Source organism: Neomonachus schauinslandi, chromosome 5 (genome assembly GCF_002201575.2).
Source record: "Neomonachus schauinslandi chromosome 5, ASM220157v2, whole genome shotgun sequence".
Lineage (NCBI taxonomy): Eukaryota > Metazoa > Chordata > Mammalia > Carnivora > Phocidae > Neomonachus > Neomonachus schauinslandi.
In genome coordinates this window covers 86,043,040-86,067,961 of record NC_058407.1, presented here as the reverse complement: position 1 = coordinate 86,067,961, position 24,922 = coordinate 86,043,040, and the positions used below count along the sequence as shown (strand labels likewise).

General features: G+C 35.7%; 1 protein-coding gene across 3 annotated transcripts in view; it reads left to right on the top strand.

Annotated features, from left to right (window-relative positions):
* The window catches only part of PLEKHA5 (pleckstrin homology domain containing A5), a 243,214-nt gene that overhangs the window by 121,159 nt on the left and 97,133 nt on the right, over positions 1 to 24,922 (top strand). For all 3 annotated transcript variants that reach the window (XM_044915451.1, XM_044915450.1, XM_044915449.1), the window contains exons 4-6: positions 19,254 to 19,337; positions 20,066 to 20,186; positions 23,874 to 23,978. In XM_044915451.1, coding sequence (XP_044771386.1) covers positions 19,254 to 19,337; positions 20,066 to 20,186; positions 23,874 to 23,978 — 310 coding nt within the window. The remainder of the gene's footprint in view (positions 1 to 19,253; positions 19,338 to 20,065; positions 20,187 to 23,873; positions 23,979 to 24,922) is intronic.

The following is a 24,922-nucleotide window of genomic DNA, read 5'->3' as shown; positions in this document are numbered from 1 at the left end:
GTAACTTCATAAACCAAACGCTTGGTCGACTTGTTAGTTCTCAGTATTCCTATTAATCTTCTAGGATCTTGACAGATCTCTACTGCTTCATTATTGTTTTTCTCCTAGCAGCCATATGCAGAACCACCATGTCACTGTGATTCTACAAACGTATTACAGAAATGTCTGCCTTTGCATAGGATAATTTTATAGCATCTACAACAATGAATACACCTAAACCAGAATAATATAAAACTTCCTTCTTAGTATTTTTAGAGGTGTTTTGTTATAACCAGCCTGATAATGAGAACAGTTGAAGACATTGTATATAATAGAAGGTTAGTTTGGGTTTGGGAGTGGGGCTGTGATAAGCTTAATACATTTTAATCTCCATATATTCTGTTTATAGGTTGTTAATGATTTGTGTCATTTAAAGGGGGCTATGGTAGGGGCGCCCAGGTGGCTCAGTCGGTTAAGCATCTGCCTTCAGCTTGGGTCATGATCTCAGTTTCCTGGGATCAGGCCCCACGTTGGGCTCCCTGCTCAGCCAGGGCGTCTGCTTCTCCCTCGCCCTCTGCCTGCCGCACCCCCTGCTTGTGCTCTCTCTCTCACTGTCAAATAAATAACATCTTTAATAAAAATTAAAATAAAGGGGGCTATGGAACTTTTAGAACTGTGGGAAAAATTGTTGACTTTGATGTTTTCAAGAATGGGTTTTGTTTTCTTTCTTCGTATAAGAAGTTTAAACTGAACATAATTGAGACTAGCAAAATCTTCACTTTGAAAAAATGGGGAAGATCGTGAATCACTACTTTTCTAAAACATATGCAAACCCTTCTGGTTATAGCAAACGGTGTTGGCTTGCTTGTCTGTATTTCAAACTACATGATGAAACAATTTTGTTTTCTCAACGTGAGATGCTATTTTCAATTTTTGCTGTAGCAGTTTCATATGAAAGGAGTGTTGTAGCGCCAGTTATGTTACATGCTAGATTTAGTTGTAAGACAGCTCAACTCATATTGAGGGAACTGAACATTTTTATGACATTGGCATTCCTACAAGATATTTACAATAGGTTTTGTAAAATAGTTTGTTCATGTACTCATTTAAAAATCACCATTTTGGGCAAAGGGCATGAAATGCAGAAGAACTATCATTGGCCTTTAATATGAAATAACATTTAATTCAACATTTATTATGTGGTAAGCACTGTTCCAGTTGCTTGTGTAGTTTTTCTCATATAATTCTCACAAAAATTCCATGAAGATTAAATTGTTATCTTTATTTTCTATATAAGGAAATGGAGGTGTGCAGAAGCAAAGTAACTTACCTGTCCCCAGAGAACTATTGATAAGAAGAGTTTGACTCCTGTCTCTGATTCCAGAGCCAGGTGCTTGTGACCATGAAGCTGGGACAGCCTTCTGTGTGAATGGGCGTATGAAGAAAGGGGTAACATCACTTGCACCCAAAACACAAACACACATGCGCAGTTAGAACTGTGTGATGGCATGTATTTCTATTAGATTTGTAAAGAAGAAAAGTAATTGTCAATACCCAGTTTGTGGGGAAAGGAGAAATCTAATGCGTTGAGATACACAAGTTTTTACCTCTTTTTGGAGGACAAAGCATGTAAATGTTGAAAATGTGCACATGATTTGACCTACCCATCCCACTTCTTTGTTTTTTTTTTTTTTAATTTTTATTGTTATGTTAATCACCATACATTACATCATTAGTTTTTGATGTAGTGTTCCATGATTCATTGTTCGTGCATAACACCCAGTGCTCCGTGCAGAATGTGCCCTCCCTCTTTAATACCCACCACCAGGCTAACCCATCCTCCCACCCCCCTCCCCTCTAGAACCCTCAGCCACTTCTAAGAATTAATCCTACACAGCTAAACACAGGAAAGCACAAAGATGTCTGGACAGTGGTATACATTAAGTATTATTTATAATAATAAAAAATTAATAAGTGTCCAGGAGGAATCAGGTTTAGGTAATTGTGATGGGTAGCCATCAAAAAAGGAAAAGTTAAGAATATATTTATTGACATGGGAAACTGTCTATGGCATAGAGCAGGTTGTAAACAACATATATAATTTGATTTCCTTATATTGAAATATGTTTATATATACAAACTCTGGTCTACCAGAATGTAAACAACTGTTATGTTTACTGCTAGATGGTATAATTTAGTGATCAAATATGTAGGCAGTTAGCAACACTCAATCTGGGTTTGAATCCTGTTTAGTCCACTTAATAGCATTGTTCCATAACTACTCTGTGTCTCAGTTTCTTCAGTAAAATGAAGAACTTCTATTACTGCGGTATGAGGCTCAGATGAGTTTGTAAAGTGATTGACATAGCAAGTGATCAATAAATCTAAGCAGCTGTTATCATTTCTGGGTGGTGGAACACCAGGCAATTTTAACTTTATGCCTTTTATTGGTTGAATTTTTTGAAATAAGTATGTATAAACTTTGGAAGCAACAACAACAAAAAATGTTTTTAGAGGAGTCGTTTAAATTGGTATGCTTACAGTTTTAACAGGAAACGTCTATTTATTTTGAGCTAAGGTTATGTAAATGGAATGTTTTCTTCAAGAGCTGTTTGCAACCGTATATGCTGGTATTTTACCCTATGCTATATGCCAGCCTTAAAGGGAATTGAAATCATATTTCACTCTTATAGCTGGAAGGCGTGCATAGTCACAACAGAGTCTTCCTGGAGAAGCTGCCTGAATTTGCAGCTGCAGTGACATGTTGGTACGTGACGTCAGTCTGGTGTCAGACTTGCAGGGTGGCAGGCTGGCCTGACAGCCCCAGTGCATTTCCTTAGTGCTTAGTCCCCACAGTGCTCATTTGGGAGCAGCTCAAAGACAAAGGAGTTGAGTCTGATTCTCATTCCAGTATCCTTTTTGCCTGTAGTTAAATGTCTGTTCACAAATGTGATTTTGATGAAGGCTGGTGAGTAATTCTTGTTACTTTTATATATTTATGTATTAGTAACAAATAAATCATGGCTAAATGAGCATTAGGACTTTTTTCTCAGTTAATGATCCTGTAGTAAATAATCTTTGTGGCCCTGGTGCCAGGCACAGTGCCTAATGCAAAAGAATTGACATATTATAAATGTTTCTACAACTGAAGTATTGTGTTTTTGTAAAAATATAAATACTGTACATCATTAGGTTTTCAGATGACTTGGGCATTTTAAAATGTAATCTTCCTCTTAGTCTCTCCTTAACTTTAAGCTACGTAAATGCATAGTAGTTGTATATTGCTTTCAAGCCTAAAGATTTTAATTAAATTTTTACATTTATCTTGTTTATTTTTTAACTTAGAAGAGAAGCTTGTATATTTTTTTTTCCTTAAAGAGAACTAAATGATGTTAACAGTATTCATTACATAATGTTTTTATTAAAATGTATATTAATACTATTTTAAACTAACAATTGGTTGAAGCTGCTGTTTATTTAAGTTAATTATTTGGGCTGTTTCAGTAATGTGATTCAAAAATAGGAATCCTCATTAACCTAAAATTTGAAAGCAATATAATGGTAGGAGATTATTATAGACAACATTTTGGCATTTAAAGAAATAAAGTTACTACTGTCACTGGTTATAAAAGCTGGGCAACATGCCTTTAAAGATTTATTTCTTATTAACAATATTCATGTTTCTTTGAGTTTCACTATTGATTTAGTTGTTTTGAAGGCATTAATTTAAGTAGATTAGACTGGGAAAGACTTTTTTTTGTATGTATGTAGCTATTTTGCTTATAACTTTCTTCTCCATTTTGAGGAGATGGATGATATTATTTTAATTTCATACTATTTGTATGGTACAAACTGAAGCCTTTAAAGTCTTTTACATTTTGCCATTTCTGGTATAATTCTTTTTATGCGGGCTCAGTAGCAGTCTTGTGATTTCAAGGTTTTTTAGTATTTTCAAACAAAGTTTTCTCTTAACAGGCACTTTCTACTTTTTAAATCTAGTTGAAGAAAGGGCAATATGGAAATTCTTAATATTTTAAATATTTTCACATCAGTTTTCTGAAACAAAGAATAAGACGCCTGTACATAGTTTTTCTGTGAATTACATAATTGAGTATTGAAAGGAAACTGAGTTATCTTTTTATATGTGAATGTAAAAAATATCAAATTTGAGGAATTTGCAATCACTGCCTCATATGTGACTCCAAGTATACATTATACTTCTACATTTTGGAAGCGTGGAAATATAGGAGGGTCTCAAGTTCATTGTATTTGACTTGATGGCCTTAATTCAAGATTCACAGTTTTTCCATTGAGTTGCAAAATTTTAAGCTGGAAGCTGAAAATTCTGCCCAAAGCCAGAAAATTTAAGTATATGGAGAACTCATGAATATTTTTATTCCCTTTAAAAATTTATCTTGAGCCCACTTAAAATATTTTAACATGGTTTTAAAATAGCCTATATTTTAAACTTTATCAGGAAGTTACTATAGTAACGATGAATCGGAATATATTCAGTATATATTTTAAACAAAGATGTTTTTGAGGCATTATCACATCAGAGGTCATTGGCCTACATGCTGCTGAAGTTCAAGGAAAGGGAAGTTACTTAAACTTCTTTGTATGAACAGGAAATTAAATCTAGCCAAAAGCAGGGAGTGGGGAGAGGGATGAGCAGAACTGCAGGGGGAAAATAACCTGAAATTGACATAAAAGTTTTACGGAAGTCTAAAACAGTAGAGAATAAAGTACTTGTCTGTTTTCTAGTGAATAAGGTACGCTTTAAGGAACTCTTTCCACGAATACTGAAGCCTGATGGAAAAGTATAATTGTGCTATTCTTTTTTGAAATTTAGCTTAGTAAAACTGAGATGAAATCGTATTCTTTTAGCTAATAGTCTTGAACCATACGTTTGTTTTCTAGCGGTGTACCGTACAAAACCTGTGCATCATAGATGCTTAGTAAATATTTGACCATGAGTAAATGAATTGATTAAGCAAGTTAAATGAATGAGGAGACTCCCTTGATCCTTGTATTGGAGAGATTTCATTTTCACTGTGATGATGAAAACCTGCTAGTTATCAAACCAACTAATAGGGTAGTACATAGCCTAGTACTCTGTTAGAAAGAGATGTGTCTCTGGAGTTCAATACTACCATCACCGTGGCCTGCAGTGGCCACTGGATTTCACTGGTCACTCTACTTACTGTCTGCTGTAGGAAGTGGGCCTTACCCTGCCATTCTGGGTCAGATTTCTGTCCCACTCCCGCCTCATCTGTAAGTGAGAAATTTCTCACTCCTCAGGGATAATGATTTGTTCACTAAACGATGCCTTAATTAAGTGCTGTGTGCGTCACAGAAGTGCCTTGAACCTTTTCAGAGTTAAAAAAATATATATTTGCCCCTAAGAATGAAGCAGATACATTGCTTCAAAATTTATATAGTAAACTGGGCGTCTGGGTGGCTCAGTCGTTAAGCGTCTGCCTTGGGCTCAGGTCATGGTCCCAGGGTCCTGGGATCGAGCCCCACATTGGGCTCCCTGCTCAGCGGGAAGCCTGCTTCTCCCTCTCCCACTCCCCCTGCTTCTGTTCCCTCTCTCGCTGTCTCTCTCTCTGTCAAATAAATACATAAAATCTTTAAAAAAAAAATACAAAACTTATATGTAAATGTTTTATATTTAAGTATGTTGTTACTCAAAGCCTAGATTTTCTGCCCCGTTTCTGTACCCACCCCTCCCCTTCAGTTGGTGCTAAATCCCGGCCACATCCGACTGCTGCTCCTCAGGCTCATTCAAGTGGCATCACTTCTGGGACATCTTCCCTTTTCTTCCCCTTGCTATAAGCAAGACCAATCCTGACTTGGCCTCCCCTTTGTATTTTCATTATGGTTCTATTACTCTTCGGGTTTGTTTACAAAGTCTTTGTTTCACAGAGGTATTTGACTTAGTAACTGCCTTTTTGTTCTTGCAGTGATTGTTCAGATAAAGCTCATGCAGTACCAAACTGATTAAACACTGCGTAATGAAGAAGAGTAAAGTTCAGTGATTACTGATTATTTTTTTCTGTTTGAATTGAGCTATTCTGTCAATTTGACTATGGGGAAGAATGTTTCATTTACAATAAAACAACTGGATCTTGAAACTGTGGTTCTTTACATGTAGGTTAGAATTAGGTTAACTTTTTAAAGTGGTATATGACCACACGCAGAAGAGATAGTGCTTAAATTCAACTTTTTCTGATTTGTTGTTTGCTTCCTTACCAATGATATAGTAGACTTCTGTTTTAATGCATGTTACCATAAAACATTAGTAATTGGCATTCATTAGGGGATACTAGAGTTACCTGAATTAATGCAATTCCAGGTTTTTAATATATATATATATTTTTTTTTTTAATGCCACATTATTGCTTTTAAATGCTAAGAAGAATATTCTGACTACTAACATGCTTCTGAGTTGGAGTTCCACTTAGTTTTATTTTAAAACTCCATTAGACTTGGGGCGCCTGGGTGGCTCAGTCGGTGAAGCGACTGCCTTTGGCTCAGGTCATGATCCCGGAGTCCCTGGATTGAGTCCCACATCGGGCTCCCTGCTCGGCAGGGAGTCTGCTTCTCCCTCTGACCCTCCCCCCTCTCATGTGCTCTCTCTCATTCTCTCTCACACAAATAAATAAATAAAATCTTAAAAAAAAAAAAACTCCATTAGACTTTTGCAAATAAAACTTTTTTATACAAGTGACTGTAATTTTTTAAATAAGTCTTCTCTTAAACCACTATAATATCCCCTTTTAACACTTTTTTCCCCCTTACGTAGTTTTACAAGTGCTTTTTGCATAGATTATTCAACAGTAAACTTTAACCTCAGATCAAATTATCAGGTTCTTCATTCATTATACTCATATGCAAACCGCTGTACTTCACATTTAAGACAGAGCAGAGAGCCAGCAACTTTGTAAAGCAAGGAAGTGATACAATTTTAGTTTTCAAGAAATTTCTCCTAGCACATTCAAGTTTAACTAATATTTAGTGAGTACTTTGTTAGGTCCAGGTAATGTAGCTTTGTGCTACCAAGTACTTTATTCTTTCAAAAGTCCTATGGGGTAGGGTTTGTTTTTGTTGTTTGGGTTTTAGTTCCCATTTTACAAAAAATACTTAAGGTTCAGTGAGGAGGATGTTCCAAATAGGAGAGAGCCTAGTTAAAATGAGGTGAATTTGAATGCTGTTAAGAGTCCTGGGGACATAAAAGTCGTCACTTAGGGCAGTGATGGAGATGTCTTCAGTTGTGTATTCTCATAGGGTGATTTCTGGGTGGCAACCAGAAATGTCACCTTCTTGAATGCTTGGCAGGAAATTACTTTGGTGGGTTACTGTGTATATTCTAAGAATCATATTTCTATTCTAACCATTAAGTGCCATTTAACCTTCCCATTTAAAAGCTTCTTAAGAGTCACTGAAATGACTTACGAGTAAAAGAATTATCTCAATTATTTTAGGTATTTTTGCTTCTAATGTAATTTATCAAGTGATCTAAAACATAACCATGCCATAGCAGTCAGAAGATGTAGCAGTTATTAATGCGATAGGTACATTTTGTTTATAACTAGCATGGAGTTAATTGAATTATTCTTGCCTTATTTCCAAAATTATTTAAAATCTATTAAAAAGTGTTTATAGATTATAAATGAATATGTTGGTTTTATTTGAGGTTTTGTTTAAAAGGTGATTTAGAAATTATAAATAATCCAAAACTATATCAGGTGAATTTGTATGTAAGCCTTGTATTTTTAATTTTTCTTTATTGTTCCTAGTCTATAATAATGCTTTCATCTTTGTACTTGCAGCATTACATCATGTTCATATTTTCCCACTAAGAAAAGCAAGATTTTCAGTTCCTTTGGGATGCCTTTTGTAAAACCCAGGCTTTACAATTGCTACTATTTCTACTTAAATTCTTGGGTACCTATAATTGGGAATTGTGAGGCAACGTTTATGATTATGTTGTGATAATTTTGTCTGAGCATCTAAGAGTGGAAAATGTGAGGCCTTAGAGAATTAGGAAGTTAGAAAAGAAATGGGGAATCTAAAATTAAATTGAAATTGAGAAAGGTTTCATTACTGTGCTTCAGATAGATGCGGTCTTGGGGTGATGCTAGACTGTGAGGCAGAAGGAGGCAAGACGAGGAGCCATGAGAGAGGCTGTGTGCCCTTGGTCTGTGGAAGAGGGGAAGGACCTCTAAGGAAGGTAGAGTGTTTTGTTTTAGTACCACTGGGCAGAAACAGAGATGTAGGGCAGGACTGAAAGGTCTCTTTGGCTGAGGTAAGAGCCACAGCAGGGGTAGCTGTTGAAAGGTGGGGATCTGAAAAGGACACCGCTCTGGCCTTGGGGCTGCCTCTTCCTCACCTTGTCACTGTGTGACTTCTGACAACTTTGTAAATGCTATGAGCCTCAGTTTATTTATAAAGTGAAGATAGTAATACCTTCAAGGGTCTATGTGAGGATCAATTGTCACATTTTAAGTACAGGTGTGACACTGTCCTGCTTAAGTGGTAGCAATTGTGAAGGTGGTGATTTTAATACCTACTGCTGGAAGTGAGGATGAACGAGGTACTCATACCTGAGAAATCCTTTCTTTTTTAACCACTCCCCCACCACCACCAAAATAGGAGATGATCCATTTTCTAAATGATGAGAAAGGAGAGCAGAAGATAAAGAGTTAAGACCTTAGGGAGATGGTGGGTAAATGAATCACTGAGGTTTGAGCAGGATGTCTGGAAGCAGTTAGTTCTAATTTAAAGGCAAATGGCATTTAGAATGAAATGTGGGGAAAGGAAATATATACTTTTCATGTTTTGCAAAAAAAAAAAAATTACAACCTTTTAGATTGCTAACTCAGTGGTTATTTCTTCACATAACTAAGGTTCAAGAATTGAGTCTCTCTTAAGAAAGGCAGGGCACTTGTGTTTTTCTTTTGTTCTTAAAACATTGCCTTTAACTGTAGGCATCGTTTTCCATGCCAGCATATTTTCAGTTTAAAAATAAATTGCACACATAGTCATTGTAGTAGTCAGATTTCAACATACCATTTTCTCCTTTTTATTAAAAGAAAAACAAAGTAGTTATCTGTATAAAACATTAACAAACTTAACATTTAACAATATTTTAGAAATCACTGTGAACTACCATAGAACCAATTGATTGAATAACTAAGTCACTGTTGCAAACATGTTCTTAAAACCTAATTTGAGACTTTTTCAGTCTCAAAGTTGACAAGGCTGTATGATTTCTAGTGATAATAAGCTCTTCAATCTTAAAACAAGCTGGAGAGGATTATTGTCTGAAAGTGTTCTGAAACCAAGGATAAATTGAGAATGTACAGTACTCCTTTTTAAGTAGAAGGATACTAAAAACAAGAGTTAACAAGTACACATCTGAGCTGTTTATTTATAGGTTTCAGCCTAATTTGAGAAATAAATAGCCTCCCTAGTTCCCACATCTCTCCTGTCTTGCTGCCGTGTAACAACACTGTGAATATGTGGCACCTTTTACGGGTTGGGCCCTTGTAAAAGTCCCCAAGTCATGATACCGCCTTCGTTGCCAGAGCTGCCAGAGGAACTGCCAAACCACTATGATAGCCTGCTTTTCTTAAACTAAATTAAATCCTCCTTTCTTCCCCATAAGGGAAACACATGATTCAGAACAAATCATACAAAGGGGTTTGCATCGGAGTTTTGTAAGAGACAACGAAAATCTCCTCTGTGGAACAGTTTTCTAAAACTATGTCTTTTTTGTACACAGTGGATGAATTTTCAGTGTTATTGCCAGAGTTACACATATAAAACACTACTAAAGCTTGCTTTGTCAAATGTATTACTCAGAAGAATTCTGTTGTTTTATTGACCATGTTAATAGCAATTTTGATATTTCTTAAATTTAAAAACAGAATGGATTTTGTATTAAAGCAGTCATTGAAATTACCCATGAAACAAAGGTGTTAAAACACACACACACACACACACACACACAAGTATTTCCACAGGAGAAAATTACAATACTAAGAAGTATCTATAACATTGCAATTAGTTGGCCAAAACATTAAAAAAATTTTTTTCTGACGCCAAAAGCGAAAAGAGTGGGACTAAATCAAACTAAAAAGTTTCTGCACAACAAAACGGAAAGGCAGCCTACCAAGTGAGGAAATATTTGCAAATCATATATTTGATAAGGAGTTAATACCCAAAATATATAAAGAACTCCTACAACTGAATAGCAACACACACATAATCCGATTTTAAAATCTTTTTTTCCTCTTTCTAAACCCATAATTTTATTGAGGTTTATATATGAAATGTGCAATTTTGTGCATTTTATGCACCTACTTAGTGTGTGGAGGGGGGGTATTTCCTTAGCAATGTCAGTGGCATCCTCCCTTACAAGTCTCCTGTTGAGGGAAGACTGGCAATGTGGACTGAACAAAAAAGGCCTGCTCCAGTGACCCTGGAAAGGGACACAAATACCATGATCCACTATCTTCAGTGTCTTTCATACAGTTTAAGTTATTCTTCATATAAAAGCACCTGCCACTACGAGTTGACTCAAACCCAGTAAATTGCTCTGTTTCCGTAACGAGGCTATAGGAGCAATGTAGTTTGTCAGCTTTCTGCCCCCCCCCTTTTTTTTAAGATTTTATTTATTCATTTGACAGAGAGAGGGAACACAAGCAGGGGGAGTGAGAGAGGGACAAGCAGGCTCCCTGCTGAGCAGAGAGCCTGATGCGGGGCTCGATCCCAGCACCCTGGGATCATGACCCAAGCTGAAGGCAGACGCTTAACTGACTGAGCCACCCAGGCGCCCCTCAGCTTTCCCTTTTTATGTAGGCTGCTAGAAAGCTCAGCTGCCTAAAATGACCCAGCTTCATCCAGATTTTCTAGTACAGTTACCTAGATGATGTATTATTTGGTTCAAAAATACAGGAGTTGAAAAGGAATAAGCTAAGATAATGACTATATTCTATCTCCAGCAGACATGTCATTTTTAACTTATTTTTATAATTTGATAGAAACATAACCATTTTATACACACACTACTTTATTCATCTTAAAATCTTTTAAAACTAAATTATTATTGAATGAAGTAGTTCCACAGAGGCTTTAAATAAGCAGGTCTTGCATTTGATCTTCTGGTTTAGTAAATGATTACACATCTGGTAATAAATAGTGATGAGGGCATAATGCCAAGGAACAAGCTGTTTGTGTTGCTATTTGTCAGTTTCTTGATATCTTTCTAAAAATGGCATTGATTCAATCCTTTTATTTGGACTTTTGATAGAGCATGATCCTCAGATTGAGCTAGTGAATATGACCTATTTCTTTCAGCCCTGAACTCAATGGAATAGCTGGGTCCGTTTTTTTGGTTTTGTTTTATTTTGTTTTTTGGTTTTTTTTTTTTTTCTTAGTGTTGTTTGTCACTATTTAAGAACCTTCGCACATACTGCCTTTGCTAGCATAAAAGCACAGCTAATCTTTCTTCAGAACTTTTATATTAGAATTACTTTTCTCCTGTCTTTTTGACATATTAGGGGCAGAAGCATGAAAACTAAGAGAGATTACAACTTTATTCATTTACAACAAATACTGAGTATAGTAACCCCTTCTTATCTGCAGGCGATACGTTCTAAGAACCCAAGTGGATGCCTAAAAGCACAGATAGTACCAAATGCTCTATGTACTATGTTTTTTCCTATGCATACATACCTATGTTAGAGTTTAATTTATAGAGTAGGCACAGAAAGAGAGTAACAACAATAAACAGTAATAAAATAGAGCAGTTATAACAGTCTACTGTAATATGGACTCTCTCAAATTATTTTGTACTGTACTCAGCTTTGTTCTTGGGATGATGTGAGATGATAAAATGCCTGTGTGATGAGATGAAGTGAGGGGAATGACACAGGTATTGTGACAGAGCATTAGGCTACCAGTGACCTCTGGGGGACAGGTCGGAAGGATCATCACTGCAGTTGACCCGTGGGTAACTGAAACTTAGTAAGCGAAAAACCACGAATGAGCGTGGCCTACTGGGTGAGTACCAATTTAAACTGTTTTAATGTAAACAGTGGACCGAACAATAATTTAATGACAGTGACATGCTGAAAGTCCTGTTGTTCCGATTAAAATAAGCAACAATTATTAAGGACTTATTCTGTCTCAGGCCGTGTTTATGCTACTCACCCTTTTCATCATAAACATCTCCACTAGAAAGTAAGTTTCGTGAGGGCAAAGATTCTTAGGTTTTGTTCACTGCTATCCCCAGTACCTAGAGCAGTTCTGAAACACAAACTTGTAACAACCTGTGACCCAGCTACTGCTACTAAGTTGAGGAGACTAAGGTGTGGAAAGGTAATTTAGATACCTAGCAGTGAGTGGGGGCGCTCAGATTCAAGCTTCGGGGGTCTGATAACAGAACTTGTACTCTCAACTGCCATTATTTCCTGCTGTGCCTGTTGTCTCTAGAGAAGGACAGGAACCCAGAGAAATAATAAATGTGGCTTATTCAGCAGAGTTCATTGTTAGAGGGCTATGTTGGGCTAGTGGAGGCTTACTGACATTTTCCTGTGGAAAGCTTTCCTGGGCATTGTAAGACATTTAGTGGCATTCTGGCCTCTACCCACTAGATAGCAGTCCCAGTTGTGACATTCAAAAATATTACATTTCTAAATGTCCCCTGGGAGATAAAATCACTCCCAGTTGAGATCCCCTGGTCTCGACTTAGAACATTAAAACATCACAGACAGGGGCTCCTGGCTGGCTCAGTCAGTGGAGCATGCGACTCTTGATATCGGGGTTGTGGGTTAGGCCCCCATTGGGTGTAGAGATTACTTAAAAATGAAATCTTAAGGGGCGCCTGGGTGGCTCATTCGGTTAAGCGGCTGCCTTCGGCTCAGGTCATGATCCCTGGGTCCTGGGATCGAGCCCCACGTCCAGCTCCCTGCTCAGTGGAGAGCCTGCTTCTCCCTCTCTCTCTGCCTGCCTCTCTGCCTACTTGTGCTTTCTCTCTCTGTGTCAAATAAATAAATAAAATCTTAAAAAAATAAAATAAAATCTTAAAAAAAAAATGAAACCTCACAGAAATCTGGAAGTAAGAGTAGGTGAATAGCTGGTGTCATATTTTTTTTAAGTTAGGACTTCTGCTATGCCACAGAGTTCAAAGACAGGATGGGAATTAGTTTGTTCTGTGACCATAAGAGTTTTTTACGTCGACCTGAATTTTATCTCTTCTTCATAAGGATTCTTCTAGAAACAAATTTATGTAACATCATACCTTTCCAGTTTTTCATTTTCATTCATGAAAATTATAAAATCTCTGGCAAGGATTTTTTAAGTGGCATCTTTTCTATTAAAGATTCAAATGTACTTTTAGCAGCATAGAAGTATGTTAGTTTGTAACTTAGGGGTACAGTCAGTTTTGCTATAACACAGCACATATGCTCCTTAAAAGTCACCTCACTATGCAGCATCAGGCAATGAAAAGCAGGGGGCTTTTGTAGAAGATGATTTTATTAGAAGACCACTCAAAAACTTCATAAAAGTTACACATAAAAATAAAGATAGGAATCTAATAAAAGCGGTTGCACAGTTTTACTGTTAAATGGTTAAGAAACACAAAAATACCACAGATATCCTTTACCTTGAAAAACACCTGCAGTTTGTATGTGGAAGTGAACATTGGGAGGGTTTCAGCTTGTGAGTTTTGGGGAAGTTTTGGAAGTAAAGATATCTGAAGCTATAAAGTTGTATCACTATGTGTGAGTGAGTGTGTTTCATAAAACAGGTGATGAACTAAAGTAGCTGGCAGATGTTTGAGCTTGTGCAGTCATACAATTGGTATACTCCTATGTGCACAAACGAGAAGATCACAAAATCATGCATAAACAAACACAGAATTTATGTGATATTCAAGCTGTACCCTAACATATGAATCACATTGGAGAACTCACTTTTCCACAAGTGTTACAGCAGAATTGATAGTACTCCTGACTTGAGTTTTGAGCCCCTTCCAAAAAAAGAAAAAAACTTGTGGACTACAAAAAAGATAGCAGGTGTAGCATGAGAACACTGCCTTTGTAAACAGCACAAGGGACAAACTTTGGTAGAATTGAAGAAAGGCTGAGAATCATTGTCCTCCCCTACCCTCTCTCCTGGTCCTGAACAGTCAGTCCTCCTTTGTGCCGAAGGCAATGGCTCTGACTTGAGACTTAAACAGTGGGCCAGCCACCTCCCACAGTGCCCAGTCGATATATGTGCATAACACCAAATATATACATAGAGATGTATATATGTATAAAATAAAGAATTAGTGTATCATGTGTTCAAAGAATTCTGTACATTAACAGAGGTGGCTTTGTGGAGATTTTTTTATCAAGACTCATTTGGATTTCATTTACAACGCTTTCACTAATTGGCAGTTAGTATCCATTTAACTTGTATTTTTAGTTTCTGTGTATGATTTAGAAATTATGGGGACATCTGGGTGGCTCATTCGGTTAAGCAGCCAACTCTTGATCTCAGTTCAGGTCTTGATCTCAGGGTCGTGAGTTCAAGCCTCACGTTGGGCTCCATGCTGGGCATAGAGCCTACTTTAGAAAAAAAAAAGAAAGAAAGAAAAAAATTATGTTTACCCTTACCGTTACTTACTTTAAAATGCAACATTAGTATAAATGCCAACATAAGAAGGAATGATTTTGAAATTTAAAAATGTATTTCAAATACATTTTTAAATATATAAAAGTGTATATAAAAATATATTTGTGCAGGAGCAGTAAGGATTGACAGTCCTATCAGGTGGTGGAAAATTACCACATTTAAACAGTTAAGACTGGAATTGATATTTTGGCTTGTCAACTTTTGTTTTAATTTGTTTTTGATGAAATAATTAGAAAACATTACTATGATTTTCCTGTTTGATAAATATGTTGTTTAAATTCGTTCTCAGGAGGGCATCTGGGTGGCTCAGTGGGTTAAGCGGCTGCCTTCGGCTCAGGTCGTGATCCCGGCGTCCTGGGATCGAGCCCCACATCAGGCTCCTTGCTCAGCAGAGAGCCTGCTTCTCCCTCTCCCTCTCCCTCTGCCCCTCCCCCTGCTTGTGCTCTCTCTCTCTCTTTCTCTCTCTGTCAAATAAACAAAATCTTTAAAAAATAATAATAAATAAATAAATAAATTAGTTCTCAGGAGCCAGATTTTAGGAGTATTTTATAAGACAGAACAAATAAACATTTGAGAGGACTTATTTTATGTTACAGTTATATATATGTAGTGGGAAAAGTTATATCTTTCATTAAAAAATATGGTCATAGCTCGTTTATTGCACTTCTCTGTATTGCGCTTCACAGATAGTGTATTTTTTACAAATTGAAGGTTTGCAGCAACCCTGCATTGAGTTAATCTTTCGGCAATATTTTTCCAACAGCGGCTGCCCACTTTCGTGTCTATCACATATTGGGAATTCTCATAATATTTCAAACTTTTTCATTATTTTTACCTTTGTTGTGATTTGTGATCAGTGATTGTGACTCACTAAAAGCTCAGGTGACAGCATTTTTTAACAATAAAGCGTTTTAATATGTTGTTTTTTTAGATATAATATTACTGCACACTTAATAGTATAAACATAACTTTTATATGCACCAAAAAACCAAAAAATTCATTTTTCGTTTTATTGCGATATTCACCTTATTATAGTCATCTGGAACCAAACCTGCAATATCTCTAAAATATGCCTGTAAAAGACTTTCATGTTAGAGTGTCCTTGTAGATTTTATATGAATTTTATGTCAATATAATATCAACATTATGTAAAAGAAAATACATTGGATACTTTGAAGAAATAAAAGAACATAAATATATTCATATTTCATATTGATTTTAGTCACTGGCCTTTTAAAATAGAAACACTAAGATTTTTATTTAGTTTTATTTTAAGACATTGTGATCTGAAAAGTACTTAGACAATAAAAACATCAATTTAATTGAAAATAGCATCCACTTTGGGGAAAAGAATGTGCTCTTTTTTTAACCATTCATTATTAAATATCTCCATTCCTTTATGTCTTTGTCTAATGCTTCTAATGCGTACCCATATCTTTTTAATGGTCAGGATGTCAGAGAAGTCTGTTAGCCAGATAACCATTGCAGAGCCATGTTGTTATAATTTAGAGCTTCCAGAATATTAGTATTAGAGAGTCTACTGTATTCCTCCTAGGCAAGATGACAGAGCATAGGGAAAAATTGCAATATATAGGGGTTTATTTGCTTTCTTTTTGCATTATTGCATTGTTGTTTTGTTTTGTTTTTAAGAATTTGTGTATTTCTGTTCTTTCTACCACACAACCAACATTGACTTTTTAATGCTTTTAGGGAGAGACTTTAAGGAAAAAAAGGTGCTATCCTCCATTTTTTATCATTAAGGTATCCCAATCCCTACCCCAGATTACTTTATCCCCCTTTGCCCCCACAGTGTTTTATTCTGTTAAACATCAGAATTTACATACCTCGACGCATTCATAGTGTTAATCACATCTGGGTACTTCAGTATTTTCCACTTATCTCCAGAGGCTTTACTTTCTTAGTTGTTCTGTTAATCAATTTATTGCTTATTACATAAACTGGTATCCCAATGATGAGACCTTAGGTTTCTACCACTGTACTTTTGTAAATCAGCAAGTTAGAAAGTCACTCACATACCTTTTCCGTAGTGAAAATATCACTCCAAATAAATATTTAAACCCCCCAAATCTTGTGTTTTTGGCTTTTTAAATTTTTTATTTGACAGACACAGGGAGAGAGGGAACACAAGCAGGGGGAGTGGGAGAGGGAGAAGCAGGCTTCCCAGCAGGGAGCCTAATGCAGGGGTCAATCCCAGGACCCTGGGATCATGACCTGAGCCGAAGGCAGACACTTGACGACTGAGCCACCCAGTGCCCCTAAACCCACGAAATCTTGTATAAAAACAAAACCATCACAAAAAGCTGATAATTTATGGGAATGCAAGCTGGTGCAGCCACTCTGGAAAACAGTATGGCGGTTCCTCAAAAAGTTGAAAATAGAGCTACCCGATGACCCAGCAGTTGCACTACTGGGTATTTACCCCAGAGATACAAATGTAGTGATCAGAAGGGCACCTGCACCCCAATGTTTATAGCAGCAATATCCACAATAGCCAAACTATGGAAAGGGCCCAGATGTCCATCAACAGATGAATGGATAAAGATTTGGGGGGGGGGTGTATATAATGGAATATTACGCAGCCATCAAAAAAACGAAATTTTGCCATTTGCAACGACATAGATGGAACTAGAGAGTATTATGCTAAGCGAAATAAGTCAATCAGAGAAAGAGTTATCATATGATCTCACATTGGTATGTGGAATTTAAGAAACAAGGCAGAGGATCATAGGAGAAAAGAGGAAAAAATGAAACAAGACGAAACCAGAGAAGGAGACAAACCATAAAAGACTCTTAATCTTAGGAAATAAACTGAGAGTTGCTGGAGGGGAAGGGGGTAGACTGATGGGGTAACTGGGCGGTGGACACTGGGGAGGGTATGTGCTGTAATAAGCACTGGATATTATATAAGACTGATGAATCACAGACCTGTACCCCTGAAACAAATAATACATTATATGTTAATTGATTGAATTTAGATTTTTTTTTAAAAAAGGAAAAAAAGCTGATAATTTAGTAGTCCTGTATACTTGTTATAACGGCCAATTATCTAAAGGAATAATAGAAACACATTATATTCCATCAGTCATTCTACTCTAACAGTAGTCAATATGTAATATCTTTTAAATTGTATCTGTACCTTTTCTTTTTTGTGATTTTAGTTTTATTTCATGGATAAACTTTCAAGTACTATGTTACCAATAAAAGTAATATTAATGAAAGTTAGGATATAGAAAAGGAATTTAAATATCTAAAGTCTGTCAGAAAGTTGGTGTCGTACGGTTATAGACTTCCTGAAATACAGAGCACATATAATAATCTCTGAAGATTAACAAAGCAATATTCAGTTACAACATCTTGAAATTTTTCTCTGTAATGAAAGTAAATTTTCTAAGGTCGGGCACACCAATACATCTTCCTTACAGATTGCCTTATTGTATGTGACCCAGTGGGAAAAAAATTAATTTACAAAGGATGATATTTGTTATTTCATTTATCAATGTATATTACATATTTTTTTGGCATCTGGTATTTCTGGTTTAGATAATTAGTTTGGGAATTTTTTTTCCCCTCTCATTTCAAGAAGACAACAGGAGACCTAATCTTATCACCCACCTAAAAAGGATAGTATTTCTCCAAGAAATAGCCATCCTTAATTCAGAGCAATTTTTTTTTTCCAGCAAAGATAACAAGTAGATTTTTCTTTCTTTCTGTTGTTTGTACATTTAAGATTTTTGTTTTCTCCTTCAGATTTCATTTTCTATAACATACTTTCCTGAAGTATTGTAAAATTCAATCCCATTACATTATTTATATAAAGATTCTTTAATAAAACAAAACACCATAAAATATTGCTCTTCCTGTGGTACTGTTTTTATTAGTACCCACATAGTAGCACTGTTCGGTTTTTTTCTGTATGTGAATTTGGCATTAGTCCTCTATAATGTGCCTAAATTAGGATACAAAATAATGGAGGTAGGTAGATACTCATTCTTGATGGCCCACCTCTCAAATGTAAAATGCAGTGACCATGGAGCCAAATCAGCTTACCTTTATTTATAAAATGTGAGAAGAAAGACTTGAGGTCAGGCGTGGGGGGTAGGAGGTGCATTTAACTGTATGGTAAAACTGTAGTAGCATTCACACACATATATACATGGTAGATAGTAGAAAGGGTGTATTTGGATATTGCATACCTGGGAGGTATGAACTTCATCCCCCTTTTTTTTTTTTTAATTTTTTTTTTTAAGATTTTATTTATTTATTTATAGGACAGAGAGAGACACAGCGAGAGAGGGAACACAAGCAGGGGGAGCGGGAGAGGGAGAAGCAGGCTTCCCGCCGAGCAGGGAGCCCAATGTGGGGCTCGATCCCAGAACCCTGGGATCATGACCTGAGCCAAAGGCAGACGCCTAACGACTGAGCCACCCAGGTGCCCCGAACTTCATCCCTTTTTTACACTAATGTTACAATAAAGAAATCACTGTTTTGCTACCAGAATATTAGAGAAACATTTGTGATAATAGAAGTACATACATACATTTTCTCTTTTTCTCTTTTAGCCATAATGAAAGGAAAGTGACCTGTAAACATCCAGTCACAGGACAGCCATCACAGGACAATTGTATTTTTGTAGTGAATGAACAGTAAGTAAAAAATTTCATGGAATGCCTTCATTTTAAATGTCATTAGTATTAAGATTGCTCTTATTCATATTTTCAGTACAGTACGGTTTAACAGTTATCTGGATATTTGCAGTCAAGTGTAACAGAAAGCCATCTATTTACTTTCTTTCTTGAAGAATGTAATCTCAGAAGCTGTTTTTACAATAGTTCAAGCACAGATAGTAAGCCCAAGAGTCCGAAATTTAAGGTCAGAAAAACTATAAACTTGGTCAAATTATTAAACTAATTTGAGCCCAGTTTTTCTCATCCTTAAATCAGAGATAGTGGTAACTCTTTCTTAGGATTGTTTTAAGCATCAAATGAAATATGTGTGAAAATACTTTAAATACTATATATGCTGTAAATCTGTTCACCAAAAAAATAGTTCTTGGTGTCATTATTGTTTTCAATATTAGAATAGCTAATCTTATAACTGAAGCTTTAATTTTCCAGTTAGATGACCAAGTAGAATATCTGTAATAATACTTATTAAAATAAACATGATTTTAACCTATGTTGTGCTTAGGAGAACTGTTAATTTTATTTAAAGTAGTTATAAATATTAAGCTCTGACTCTAGAGCTTATTAAGCTCTAACTAGTATCCAAATATTTTGAAAAAGTGGGACACCAGCATTGTTAACTCTACGGAAGCTTCATTGTAAAGCAGTTAACACATACAGCAAGTTTTAGCATTCTGACATATTTTCAGGACCGTTGCAACCATGACATCTGAAGAGAAGAAGGAACGACCTATAAGCATGATAAATGAAGCTTCTAACTATAACATGACTTCAGATTATGCGGTGCATCCAATGAGTCCTGTAGGCAGAGTAAGTTATTCTACTTAACTATTAATTTTTGATAACTGGTATAATTGATAGCATCTATTACTGTTACTCTTAATGGACTTAAAATTATAGAATAATCATTTCATTTTTACTCTTACATGAACCTAATTACATTTGAGGTAAATGACTTAAGCAATGGTGTGGAATATAAACTAATAAGATTATGTTTTAATAATTTAATGACTTTTTTAAAAATATTGTAGAGTTCAGATTTTGAATAATTTTACAAATATAATGGATGTTTGTGTGAAAAAAATGGCAGTTTATTGAATTAACTGAAGTTTTAAAGATGAAGGTTAATATAATGGCATAGAAATCCCTTTTTCTGACTGTTACATATGCCTAGGTTGAGCAGACAAACTTTTTTTTTTAAGATTTATTTATTTATTTTAGAGAGGGAGGGGTGGGTAGGGGCAGAAGGAGAGAGAATCTCCAGCAGACTCTGCAAAGCACTGAGCCGGATGACCATGAGATCATCATCTAAGCTGGAACCAAGAGTCACACATTTAACCAACTGTACCACCCAGGTGCCCCTGAGCATACAAACTTTTTTTTTTTTTTTAAGATTTTATTTATTTATTTGACAGAGAGATAGCGAGAGCAGGAACACAAGCAGGGGGAGTGGGAGAGGGAGAAGCAGGCTTCCTGCCTAGCAGGGAGCCCGATGCGGGGCTCAATCCCAGCACCCTGGGATCATGACCTGAGCTAAAGGCAGACACTTAACAACTGAGCCACCCAGGCGCCCCGAGCAGACAAACTTCTTAAAAATAAATGTAAAATCCCTTACTGCCAAAGGGAAACCCTATGCCAGTCTGCTTGATGACTCTGATGTATTTAGAATCCATGATACAGAAAGTGCCATAGTCAAATGGGAATAGAGGTGGGTGGTTTTCCTTTATAATTAGAAAGAAAAATATTAATTGTTTAATCTATGAGCCTACATTTTGTGTCTATAAAAATTTATACTTACTGCTTGTAATACTTTAAACCACAATGTTGATATTTTAAATTCAGAATTTTAATATGAAAATTCTAACAAACCCTTGGAAAATATGCTACTAAATCTGAATAAATAATTGCCTTAAAGTTGCTTCTCAGTTCTTAAATTAATGGATAGCAAGAGAATCAAGGGATAATACAAGAACAATCTTTATTCATTAAAAAATAATATAGGGGTGTTTGGGTGGTGCAGTCAGTTAAGCATCTGACTATTGGTTTCAGCTCAGGTCATGATCTCAGGGTCCTGGGATTGAGCCCTGCGTCAGGCTCCATGCTCAGTGTGGAGTCTGCTTGAGATTCTCTCTCTCTCTCTCTCTCTCTCTCTTTCTGCCCCTCCTTCTCATGTGGTCTCCCTCTAAAATAAATAAATAATACAGTAGAACAATTATAATACTAAATTATGGTTATTGTAAAGAAATGGATAATAGTGATTTTAAATGCCTGTTTTAACATTTTTTGTTTTAATGTTCTTAAAATGAAGTTTTGTAGAGTATTACAAGTTAATGTAAATTTCCAAATAATGTAAGTAATTTCAAATTCTTATATAACATAAAATGCTAGTAGGATAACTGAGCATTATAGTGCTTCATTAATATATTTTCATCAAAATCAAGAGAAATGATAGGTAGGTTGAAGGCCAGCCAACAAATCATTTATCTGGAAAGAAAGTTGGATCTGTGCCTCAAACTTTACACTAAAAATTTTCCAGATGGATCAGATGCTGAAATGTTAAAAACAAAACTATAAAAACACTACAAAAAACAATGGAAGATTTTTAAAAATCAAACAAACTCAGAATGCAGATGGGATTTCTAAATATGACATAAAACCCACAAATAAAAATAAAAATAATAATGAGAGATTGAAGCATACATAATTATCATGCATGCATAATATCTGCAATTCATGTAACAATTAAAGAATAATATCTTTATAATTAAAGAAGTTCTATGAATCAATAAGGAAAAGGCTTACAACCTAGTTTTTAAATGGGAAAATTATGTAAAATCACTTCCCAGAAAACAGAATTTTACTGTTAAATATATGAAAATGATGTTCATACTCATAATATGAAAAATGCTAATTAAAATCAAAAAAGGATACCATTTTTCACATACCTGATTTTCAAAGGTTAAAAAGTTTTCTTGCACAGTACATTGACAACACTGTGGGTAAATAGTCATTTTCTTTATGTAATAAGCTCCAAGAAATAGTGGAACATATGTAGTCATTTGACGAAGAAAAGATATTCCATACCTATGAAAACAGTTATTTTAAATGAATAGATGCACACATACACACAGTTGATGTTGGTTGCCTCACGAGGTTGTTTGGGTGCTGGAGCCCAGGGGTGAGAAGTAGACGGGTCCTGGTATACCATTTGAGTTTTATACTGTGTTTAAGCATTTATCTGTTCGAGAGTAAGTTAAAATTAATCAACAAAACATGCTTTGGGGAAAACGTGGTTCATATTGAGTCTTAATATTCTATTATGTACTAATATAAGCTTCAAAAAACCAAATTCTAGTGGAATATGCTAGATTCTAGATAAATTGAAAAATTAGAAATAATTTAATATAACTTTTATAGAGAACTCAAATTCAGCTTCTTTGTTTTTGTTGGTTACCACTACCATTCCTGCCAAAATAAATCTTCATGCTAAACATAGCAGTATTTCAGAAGATTGTATATCCTTGTGTACACTTTTAAGAATACAGTAAACACCATCTGTCTCATATCGTTTAAGTTCAGAGTTGCCCATAAAGGAGAAAACACTATATGACATTAAGCAGATCCTTCCAGTCTTGTGTTGACTTGATGTGACATGTTTTATATTTTATATCTGAGTATTTCTCTTGACACCTGACTTGACACTGTTCACTTTCTATAATTGAAACAACACTATTAAATGCAGATAGCAAGCAAAAAAATTCTACATTTCATTAATTCTTAAAGATTTGTTCATTTTTACCCAAGATTTATTCAATTTATATAGCAGGTAGGACAAAATACTGCCATACATTGTGCCTTTTTATATTTTTTTTAAGATTTATTTATTTATTCTGAGAGAGAGAGGGAGAGAGAATGGGTGGGCGTGGGGGGCAGAGGGAGGGAGCGAGAATCTTCAGGCAGACTCCCCATTGAGCAGGGAACCCAATGCAGGGCTTGATCCCAGGCCCTGAGATCATGACCTCAGCTGAAGACAAAAGTCAGTTACCCTAACCAAGAGGCTCTGGGTGTCAGCTCAGGGCATGATCTCAGGGTGAAGGGATGGAGCCACGGGCTGGGCTCCACGCTGGGCATGGAGTGTGCTTGAGACTCTCTCTCTTCTCCCTCTGCCCCTCCACCCCACCCCACTCCCCCCACCCTAACTCGGGTATGTGCATGTGCACTCTGCTCTCTCTCCCTCTCTTAAAAAAAAAAGTATGTCCCAATTTTAAAGGACAGATTGTAAAACTTGTGATTCTTTGTAATATCCTGAGGGAAAAATTCTTTGTGAATTCTTACACTTGAAATAAGTAAGTCCTCAAATGCAGAATTGTTATAATTCACCTGAAAAGATTAAGTCCTACAAGTTTCAGAGAAATCTGAAGAGATAAAACTATGAAGATGAAATTTAAGTACCTACGCACTAATAACACATTTTCTGTTTTGCTTTTTTCTATTTAGACTTCACGGGCTTCAAAAAAAGTTCACAATTTTGGAAAGAGATCGAATTCAATTAAAAGGAATCCTAATGCACCTGTGGTCAGACGAGGTTGGCTTTATAAACAGGTATTTTCTGCTTATTTTCTATTTGATGTGAAAGAAAGATGGAATCAAAAGAGACCTTTTCAACTGAATGCATCTAGGACAATTATATAAAATGGAGAAAGAACTGTAGAGTAGTCATCAGATTCTTTTTATCACCACCAAAGACTATTAGGGGAACAGAAAAGAAAGAAAAGGTAATGGTTACTTAGAACAGAGATTGTGTGTGTTTGTTTTAGGTATTTCTGGATTTGAAATTAAACATATGCTGCATGAAAATGTTAGCAATAATATGCTAAAATTATCCAGGCAGAAACATTTTTTAAATGGGGGAAGAAAACATACAGAGATATTGTTCATTTTTCTATTCATATAAAAATCATTAAATGTACAATTATATACTTCTTTGCTTTAATTTACAGAGAAATCTGATCATAATTGAGATTTTTCAGATTTTTCTCAAATTTTTTCTTTTAGGCTCTCAGGACTACTCTCTTAGCATGGTTCAGTCTCAGACACCCTAATAAGTTGGGGGTGTATATTTTTCTGTTGTTTGGAAAACCTGGTAACTGAGGTTTTTTGGAGCCTTGCCATTACTTTGAGAATTAGTAAGGATGCATGTACACTGGACTTTCCGACATCTGTTTGGACTGCTTGGAGGCTATTTTCTTTTTTACTTTCTGGTTTGCAGCCGGGTTTCCAAGTGACCACCAGATAACTGAGATGATGTACTAGGCATTCAAGATCTTTATCTTTGCTCTATCTTGATTCTATATGTACACAGATGATACAAGGCAAGTTAAATATTAGGTCATTGATGGTGCTAGTTATTCGGTCAAATATTGCTAATTGTTTTCAGATTACCTAATAATTATAGTCATTAAAATTCATAGTGAAATTGTTATGAAACATTCATTAGACATTGTTCCATGAAAGTTGGGGTGACAACTAAACATATACCGAGAGAA